This window comes from Neoarius graeffei, chromosome 20 (genome assembly GCF_027579695.1).
Source record: "Neoarius graeffei isolate fNeoGra1 chromosome 20, fNeoGra1.pri, whole genome shotgun sequence".
In the NCBI taxonomy this organism is placed as follows: domain Eukaryota; kingdom Metazoa; phylum Chordata; class Actinopteri; order Siluriformes; family Ariidae; genus Neoarius; species Neoarius graeffei.
This window is the reverse complement of record NC_083588.1, coordinates 13,031,409-13,041,043: the sequence shown is the minus strand read 5'-3', so window position 1 is coordinate 13,041,043 and position 9,635 is coordinate 13,031,409. Positions and strand designations below refer to the sequence as shown.

The 9,635-nt window shown below is 40.5% G+C and overlaps 1 protein-coding gene across 1 annotated transcript; it reads right to left on the bottom strand.

The window, feature by feature from the left end:
* Window positions 1-1,645: 1,645 nt before the first annotated feature.
* On the bottom strand, window positions 1,646-9,368 carry cops6 (COP9 signalosome subunit 6). The gene is made up of 10 exons (XM_060902516.1): window positions 9,302-9,368; window positions 8,374-8,499; window positions 8,159-8,290; window positions 6,626-6,714; window positions 6,464-6,526; window positions 6,312-6,359; window positions 6,114-6,228; window positions 3,315-3,407; window positions 3,136-3,236; window positions 1,646-1,949 (listed from the first exon to the last, which is right to left on the bottom strand). The coding sequence occupies exons 1-10, from the start codon at window positions 9,366-9,368 to the stop codon at window positions 1,809-1,811; spliced, it is 975 nt and encodes a 324-aa protein (XP_060758499.1). The 3' UTR covers window positions 1,646-1,808.
* Between the last annotated feature and the right edge of the window lie 267 nt (window positions 9,369-9,635).

The following is a 9,635-nucleotide window of genomic DNA, read 5'->3' as shown; positions in this document are numbered from 1 at the left end:
CCGTGATTTTGAAAAATAATTTCTACTTTTGATTCGTCAGACCTCGGGACAGTTTTCCACTTCGCCTCAGTCCATCGTAAGAGAGCTCGGGCCCAGAGAAGGCGGCGGTGTTTCTGGATTTTGTTTATATCTGGTTTTAACTTGCATTTGTGGATGCAGTATTGAACTGTTTTCACAGACAATGGTTTTCTGAAGTGTTCCTGAGCCTGTACAGTGATTTCCACTCCAGACACGTGTCACAGATGTCCAATTCTTAAACTGTTGCACTGTTTACCCACGCAGTCTTTCACAGAGCGGTGAACCCCTCCCCATCTTTACTTCTGAGAGACTCCGCCTCTCTGGGATGCTCTTTTTATCCCCAATCATCTTACTGACCTGTTGCCAATTCACCAAATTAGTTTACTTTAGCATTACGCAACTTTTTCAGTCTTTTGTTGACCCTGTTCCAACTTTTCTGAAACATGTTGTGGACATCAAATTAAAAAAAAAAAAAAATTTTTATATATATATATATATATATATATATATATATATATATATATATATATATATATATATTTCTCAGTTCAACATTTATGTTGTCTTTGTCCTATTTTCAATGAAATACAGGGTTTCCATGACTTACAAATTTTCATATTCTGCTTTTATTTGTTTTACACAGCGTCCCAACTTTTTTGGAATTGTAGTCGGACATTAATTAAAATACTTCATGGTTTTTGCATTAATGTATGAATCTCATGCTTGAAAGATGATTTTCCATGTGTTATCCAGTACCGGTGATGAAAAATATACATTTTCGGGTCCCGAAACATTTAATCACCCATATGAAGTGTTTCAAATATTCCACAAGTCACGTTTAACAGGAAGTTGCATCATCCAGATTTCTCAAGATACTGAACCTCTCTCATCCATGATACTTTATTTTCACGACTATTCTGAAAGCATAACCATACCCTAAATTATCAACTGAACATACTGTAAATGAATAAAAAAAACAAACCCTAAACCGTACAATATTTACAAGCAAAATGCAACCTGCCAACAAAGAAACTTTTTTTTTTTTAAATAAAACAAGTAAGCGAGATTGATCACTCAATTTTTGAATCAGGAAATTTATGTTTTCTTCTGTTCAGCGTTGGAGGGGAAAAATTAAAGGAGCTTCGGAGTAACAAGAGCTAAAAAGCACTACAACTATGGAATTCTGTTGATTCCAAATGTAGGAATTCTCATAAGCATTAACATCATGAAAATAAGCAGAGTTGTTCAAGCTTTTTTTTGCATTTCAGTATTGAATAAAAACGTATCGCTAGCTCATAATACGTAGAACAATTCAGGATTAGGCAGCTACACTAGAACACGTGGCCGTGCAACATGTTAGGCAGTGAACTGTAGGTCAAACTGGAAGGGCACGAATCCAACTACGTTGTGTGTGTGTTTGGATCACAGTTTTTGTTGGGTGCAAGTTCATGAACAGACGAGAGTTAATGGGCTTCCACCTCATTGAACACGATCGTACCTGCGTCAACATTTTCCACATCGGGTGGAAAATCAGTAGTTCATTCAGAAACTACAGATGGTTTCACTTGAAAATTAGTGTCGGACTAGTTTGTTAAATCTTGACGCTCAGAATCAAGAAAACACAATATTCAAAAAAAAAAAATCAGAATCACATTTATTAACAGAACACACACTATAGAGCAGAATACATCAGAGTGCATGAGTTGGTGGTGATGGAGCTGAAGTTGTATTAATATATAACAGGCCAGAAATAACTTTACACAATCCCCTATATGAAACCCGTGCGTGCGTTAGAAGAAGAGACCCCTCATGCGCCGGCCGATCCCCTGTCTGTCGTACAGCACGTTGAACTTGTTTATGAACTGGTTCATGCTGTTGCAGGTTTTGGTGATAGTGCCGAGATACGCCATCAGACCCACGTCGTTACATTGCTGCGCGCGCACACACACAGAGTATAGAATGTGAACAGTTGCATCATTCCATCCACTAGTTCAGTGATTCCCAACCACTGTGCCGCGGCATGTTAGTGGGCCGTGAGAGATCATCAGGTGTACCATGGGAAATTATCCAATTTCACTTAATTGGTCCGAAAATTATTTATTTATTTACTGCAAATAGTTTGTCTATGCCAGCGACCTACAGTGACAGGCAGAACAATTAAATACTCTTCCACTAGATGGCAGCAGGTAGCTAATTAACCTGTGTATCTACCTGTTACCATTCAAACAAAAGAATTTGTCATGCTTCAGGTGTGACAGCGGTGATAGCGATGGATAAATATTTGAAAAAAAGTGCACAATCCGAACTGGGTCCTGGGGAAAATCCTGACCCAGATGAAGGCCCGAGTATGAGTAGTGGTCAGAAGAAAGCAAAAAAAGGTGAACTCAAGACAATACAATGAAAGTGATCTTTCCTTTGGATTTACTTTTACTGGGGAACCAACCGAGCCGACTCCATTATGCTTGGTGTGTGGGGGAAAAGCTGTCCAACAGTGCAGGAGCAAGAGGAAAGAACTGGACTGAGACTAAATCGTGGTTTTAAGCTGAGCTTTGCTGATCTACCTTTGGACAGTTTTTGGCTGACTGCTGCCAAGGAGTTCCCCATTCTGGCAAGCAAAGCTCTTTCAGCTCTGCTTCCATTTTCCACAACCTATCTATGCGAGCTGGGCTTTTCAAGCATGACTGCTATAAAAACTAAAAAAAAAGAGACTCCGAGCTGTGTGTCTTTCTTCAATTCCTGCGAGTATATCAGCTTTGTGTTCAACTAAACAGGCCCAGGTTTCACAATGAGTAAGTAAATTGAGACTAGATGATATATACTTTTTGTGAAATTTTTGTTTGGTGGTGTGCATTGGGATTTTTCTGATGTAAAATGTGTGCCGTGGCTCAAGAATGGTTGGGAAACGCTGCACTAGTTTACTATTAGGAACCAATTCAAGAGAAATCACACTCTAAAATGGATTAACTCCACTTTGTGGTGTTGATTATTTTGGGATGGTCACAAAGAAGAGCGAATAAGAACACGCCCACTACTTCAACACAAATATACACTCTTATGCCAGTAGTTTATGGTTCTGCATGGCAGACGTGTGTGTGTGTGTGAGAGAGAGAGACTCACGTCATAAAAGTCGGTCTTGAACTTAAGTGTGCTCAGTACAGGTAGCCGGTGACACAGGGCGTTCGCCTCACGCAGGATCTCGTGGTTAAACGGAACTTCACCTACACACCCAGACAAACAAGTTCAGTCTGAGAAATGCAGTAATGAGACTAAGTGCGCGACGGGGGTGGGTGTCTCACCAGCCTCCACTGCTTTCACATACTCCAGTATCAATTTCACCCGACTGTGAAGCATCTTAATAGCACTGTGCTGAGCAATGAGGTGTTCAGCAACTGTGAAAGAGAGAGAGAGAGAGAGAGAGAGAGAGAGAGGTTTAGTTTGACTACTGTTTCATGGATTCAATGGGAATAATTACACTGGACATGTATTTCCAGAACACTGTTACAGTATCTCCATCAGGTTCCTCTTTTTGCAAAACCATTCGACTTATTTATCTTCACATACATTTTGGATAATTTCTGTCCAACGACACTTCAAATGGCACCTTGATGTACCCACCACCATGCTTCACTGATGAAATATTGAGGTTTTCATGTATTGCTTTTCTTCCAAAAAAAAAAACAGCATTGTGCGCTTCTCATTTGTTCTCCGAACATTGTCTTGCAAGTGCTGTCAAACATCCATTTGCGCAACAAATCTTCAGTGGTGTCTTTTCACTATCAACACCGAAACTCATCCCGAATGTTTTGCCGTTCATCATCTGTCGGCAGCCGAGCGCTTGCCAGCTAGGAGAAAATCCAGTCATTTTCAAGAGACTTCATGGAACATCAAATATTTCCCCCTCAGAGCATCGTCAGTATCGAAATGCTTGTCTATAAAACTAACACAGAACAAGAGTGCTCGGAGAGCACAATATCCCCCGCTGGCAACCCTGCCATAACTCTGGTAAAATGCTACTGAATTGAACAAAATTGCAATATGCGCATTTCCAACATATAACAAAGAATAATCCTGTCGAGTTTCGTGAAATTCCTCCAAAAATTCTGAGAGGAGTTGATTTCAGAAAGCGAGTACCCTTCTTTGGATGGACATCGCCACGACGTAATCCCCCTTCGGGACTTTCAGCCAGCGGGAGATAAAAGTTGCGAGGGAAGTTGATTTCAGAAAGCGAGCACACCTTGATGAAATTGCCAAAGTCCAAGTTTGTTAATAATCAAGGGCGTAACTCTGGGAAAATTTGCCCAAATTAAATGAAATCTCAAGACACGTATAACTGTCATATAACAAAGCCTTTTGCCAAGTTTGGTGAAATTCCTCCACAAATTGTGAGAGGAGTTGATTTCAGAAGAACGTACACCCTCATGAAATTGTCCAAGTTATTTAATCAAGGGTCAAAACTCTGGGAAAATTTTCACAAACGAAATTAAATCGCAATATGTGTATTATTGTCATATAACAAGGCCTTTTGCCAAGCTTCGAGAAATTCGTCCAAAAATTGTGAGAGGAGTTGATGTCAGAAGGCAAGCGCACCTTCATGAAATTGTGAAAGTACAAGGTCGTTAATCAAGGGCTGCAACTCTGGTAAAATGCGACCGAATTGAACAAAATAACAATATGCGTACGACCGACTTGTAACAATGCTTTTTTCACCAAGTTTGGTGAAATTCCTCCAAAAATCTTGAGAGGAGATAATTTCAGAACAAAAACACACTCTCGTGAAATTGTGAAAGCATAATTTTGTTAAATCAAGGGCTGGAACTCTGGTAAAATGTGACCGAAATTACAATATGCGTATTACCGACATATAACAAAGAATCCTGCAAAGTTTGGTGAAATTCCTCTGAAAACTGTGAGAGGAGTTGATTTCGGAAAGCGAGTACCCTTTCCAGGACGGACAGACGGACATAATCCCCCTTCGGGCCTTTCGGCCGGCGGGAGATAAAAATGTTCATTACCAGAAGTGTGGTTTTGCGAGGGTGAAAAAAAGCCCACTTTCATATGAGCCATTCCACCGAATCGGTGCCATTTCCATCCCTAGAAAATTGTGTGTATAAATGCACATAAAAATGTACTTTAAAATACATTTCATCATTACGCAGAATGTCCTGCACATTGATCTGATTTCAAATTTAAGATATATAATTGTAAGGATTAATAAAATCTACCTAAAACACTGTAAAATAGCATGTTACCTGTCTCCGCACTCTAACTTTATACTTAACTATGAAATATTATAATTAAAATCCTTCAGAAACAGTATTTCTTTTGCACTCGTGTGACTCCATATCCTCTCCATGGTTTAAATATATTTTTTCATAAGAAATCCACAATATCTTAGTTAAAATCCACATTTTAGTCGTGTCCCTGTGTTTTCACTCAGTCCTGTTACCCTAACATATTACCCCATCTGACAAATTTGGAACATTCCATAAATCACATGCTCCACAGGAAGTTATATCAGTTGTGTCTTCTGAAGGCCATGGGAAGACCAAAAGTTAGTTCTCTCATTTACTTTTCTGTATATTTGATGATTTTTTTTTTAACTTTGACTGATAAGGTCAATGTCAACATACTGTCCTGTTACTTAAATTATTTCTTAGATTATATTTGTTTATTTTAAAAATACAGATTTTTGGGAAATCACTAGAATGTGCTAAGTGTGGTCATGCTATTAGCGATGACGCCATGTGGCTTAATTCCATGTATTAGCTAATCCTAGGCTAAAAACTCAGTCCTGTTACTCATATAAAGAGTATGCAGCCATCTTTGACTTCCAAACCTTGTAAATAAATAAATAACGTAGCCTTTTAACATTTTGAATAGTTAAATATGTGTTATTATAATCAGTGTTGAAAAGATATAACAAATTAAGTTTAATTTAGGAGTGGTACAACAAGCAAATGGCACCCGTTCGGTGGAATGTCCGATATGCGTTCTGCTGAATGTCTGACTTGATCCACCAGTGTATCAAATGTCATCCTGAACAATACAATATATGATATGATGTGCACTACATCGTTGCACCCCCTGAGCACTACCTGTGGAGTTCTCTCCCGTCCCTGTGGACGTCATGCGTGCGACGTGATCCACTCCAATTCGCTCAGCCTCCTCTGTCGCCAAAGTGTATGGTAACTCTGCAAACAACATGGTCGCCTAGCGACGCCACAACACCACAATTAGTCAGCACCCAAAAAAAAAAAAACACACACACACAACACAGCCATCTTCATCCTCACCTCCCCGTTAATGATGTCAATCACAGACTCGTACACACTCACAGGCAACTGGAGAGGAGGAGAGAGTGAATGTGTGTGATATCGATAGTGTACAGTAACACACCGCCTTTAGCGAGTGCCTGTGTGTACGTGTATGTGAGTGAGCGTCTTACATCCGTGTGTTTGGTCATTGGGTTGAGCTTCAGGAAGAGTGGACTCTCAATAATCTCACACACCTGCAAAACACACACACACGAAGCCATTTTCATTCGAAAACAGCAGCTCTTCAGATTGATTTACATATTCATAAATGCACACTCCTCAGCTCCGCCCACCTGCTTATGAATGTGGATATCTGACTGATCAGGAAGGCCACCGGTCGTGTACCAGCCAAGGAACTCCATGTCCTTAAACACCTGCTTGACTAACACACACACACACACACAATGAAAAGACCTTACTAAAGCTTACTTTTCGCTCGAGTTGTGTAGCACAGTATTATTAATTTCACTTGCTTGGGTCTCTTACACTCATTGGGCCAGCTTTCTCTTGCTAACTTAGCTTATATTGAACGTTAGCCTTCGTTCAGTACATGTCGCCCCACCGGCTTGAGATTAGAAATATTCTAGTAAAATAATTTAAAATTGGGACTGGTGGTGGGGCAGACAACGCTTTCGTCTCACAGCTACAAGGGCTTTCGTTCATCTTTATCTGAAATGTCTGTCTGCGTAGAGTTGTGCATGTTTTCAGTGTTTGAACAACTTGATTTTTCACACGTACACTAAGCACAGTGAAATTCCTTTCCGCATTTAACCCATCTGAAAGAGTGAACACGCACACATACCCAGAAGAGTGGGCAGCCATGCCCACCGAGTTACCAGGTGGACCGGTGACTCAGTGTTCATCAGCGAGTGAATGTGTGCGCGCATGGCACCCTGTGATGGACTAGCATCCCGTCCAGGGTGTATTCCAAAGTCATGCCCACTTCCAAGGATAAAGGGCTTACTCGGTACAAATGGATGAGTAATCGGAAAGTCATAATTATTCAAAACCTTTTTTTCACATAAACTTTTGCATACATTCACTCTCTGCTGCTTAGAAGCCGCATACGACCCCAAATCAGAAAAAGTTGGGACGGGATGGAAAATGGAAATATTTCATTTCATTACACAGTACTGTACGAACCCAAGATATTTCATGTTTTGTCTGGTCAACTTCATTTCATTTCTGAGTTTCAGGCTTGTAACACGTTCCAAAAAAAGTTGGGAAAGGGGCAGTTTTGGCCCTTGGTAAAGGTAACTTGCATTTCTGTGATGGCAACTTTCATCTTCTTTTGAGATTTTGCTCCCTTCAAGACACGATCTTGTCCAACAAGACAGTGTAAAGCTACATTACAAAGGCATGGCTGTGGAAGAAGAGGATGCCTGTCCCCTCGGTCCCCAATAGAGAACGAGTGGCAAATTTTGAAACGAAAAATACGACAAGGACGACCCTGTACTGTTGCACACCTGAAGACCTGTTTGCAGGAAGAACGAGACAAAACAACACCTGAAACACTTGATCACTTGGTGTCTTCAGTCCCTAAAAATCTTTCAAGTGTTGTGAGAAGGAATGGCAACATTATCAAGTGGTAAATGCTTTACTGTGTCAACTTTTTTTGAAATGCGTTGCAAGAATCAAAAAAGAAATGGTGTTTATTTTGAGGGGGAAAAAAAAAATCACGAGGTAAAACATCAAATGATGTTCTGTTGTATTGTTTTGAGTGCGATACAGGTTGTCGTTTTCAGTTTTAATTTCAATTTCAAAATACCGTCCCAACTTCTTCTGATTTGGGGTTGTAAATTCCACACTAATGCGTGTGTACTTACACTGTTCCTCCTTTGTGTAGTAATACTCCTTGTCAATGTGAATCCGGTCCTCCACTGTGTGGAACAGCAGCTCAAATGAGTTCATCACCTCGATGTTGCGGCCCTCTTGCTTCCCAATTAAAGCGCCAATCACTGACACACACAAACATACATACGTTACGCTACATCCAAGACATTACAGCTCTCAACTTCAAATCTTTCTCTGCCTGTCGAACCTTGTATTACTCGTCCCTCTTGTGATCGTAGTCTGATCCAGTGGTCTGAGATGTTCAGGATCACGAGAGGATGAAGTGCCACGGATACACTGCCAGTGACACCGGACGCCATCACGCTGGGGCTCGCTGTGCAACACACACACACACACATCCACAGATCGTATTTAGACAATGTGACATAACTACATGCTCCAAGATGTATTAAAAAGAGCTGACAGGTAATGAACATATCAACAATAAATCATAAATAATGGGACAGATTTGATCAGTGGCACATGAAGCTGTGCTGAACGGAAGTGTGTTACACTTACACTGATGTTTTGTTTATGAAAAAGGACATGATGTTTAAGGTTCTGCCCTCAAAGGAAGTGGGACGTTCATAAGAATCAGGTTTAGCTTATGAACACTGCCTTTATTACTTGTATATGCACACATCAGGATGAGGTCTAGAAACTTCTCTGGGAATTTTCTGCTTCCAAATACAGTAAGAAATATGAATGCCGAAATAAACTGAAACGAATTAATTTATATTTGAGTAAATTTCATGCATTTAAAGCCTTTCAAATTATGATTACTGTTCATACTATTATGAACATTTTACCTAAGCTGTTGTCAAAAAACAAAATTGAGCTTACACGCGACGGACCAATCACAACACACCGTTTTTACGGAGAGGCGGGACAACAACGAAAATCACCCAATCAAAAACAAGCCGATGGCTGCGCTAGCCAATCACCACTAAGCACAACGTTTCTCCAGAGGTAAAAGCTCCTCAGTCAGCTCTGTTATTGTGCAGACAGCTCTAATTTTAACACCTTACTGTGTTTCTTTCTTACAACATGATTACAAAAATAAAACAATACGAACTACAATACAGTAATGCTGTGAAACGCGCGAAGGAAGACAACTTTCTGACAGAACCACTCACCAGCCGCATCCACTTCCATCCCACCACCATTACTCGCCGCCATCTTCACTGGATAGATATCACGCATGCGCAGTACAGTATTTAGCGGGCGTTTGTCACGCAGTGCTACTGCGCATGTGCAGAGCTTGCTGAGATTCTCTTTCTCGCCGCAAGATGGCGACGTAGCTTATGGTTTCTGGACATGAACGAATTTCTGGAAGGTAGGGGTGGGCGATACTGCAAAATTTGGTATCGATCCGATACCAAGTAAATACTGGGCCAGAATTGCCGATATCAATGCCGATACCCATACTTTTTGTACTGAGAAAAGCAGCTTATCTTCTTTCGTGTTGGA

Coding starts and splice junctions, on each gene's coding strand:
- cops6 (XM_060902516.1), bottom strand. CDS start 9,368: ATGCGTGATATCTATCCAGTGAAGATGGCGGCGAGTAATGGTGGTGGG. Junction 6,229..6,311: donor TTGACATCATTAACGGGGAG/GTGAGGATGAAG, acceptor TGGCGTCGCTAG/GCGACCATGTTGTTTGCAGA. Junction 1,950..3,135: donor TCAAGACCGACTTTTATGAC/GTGAGTCTCTCT, acceptor GTGCGCGCGCAG/CAATGTAACGACGTGGGTCT.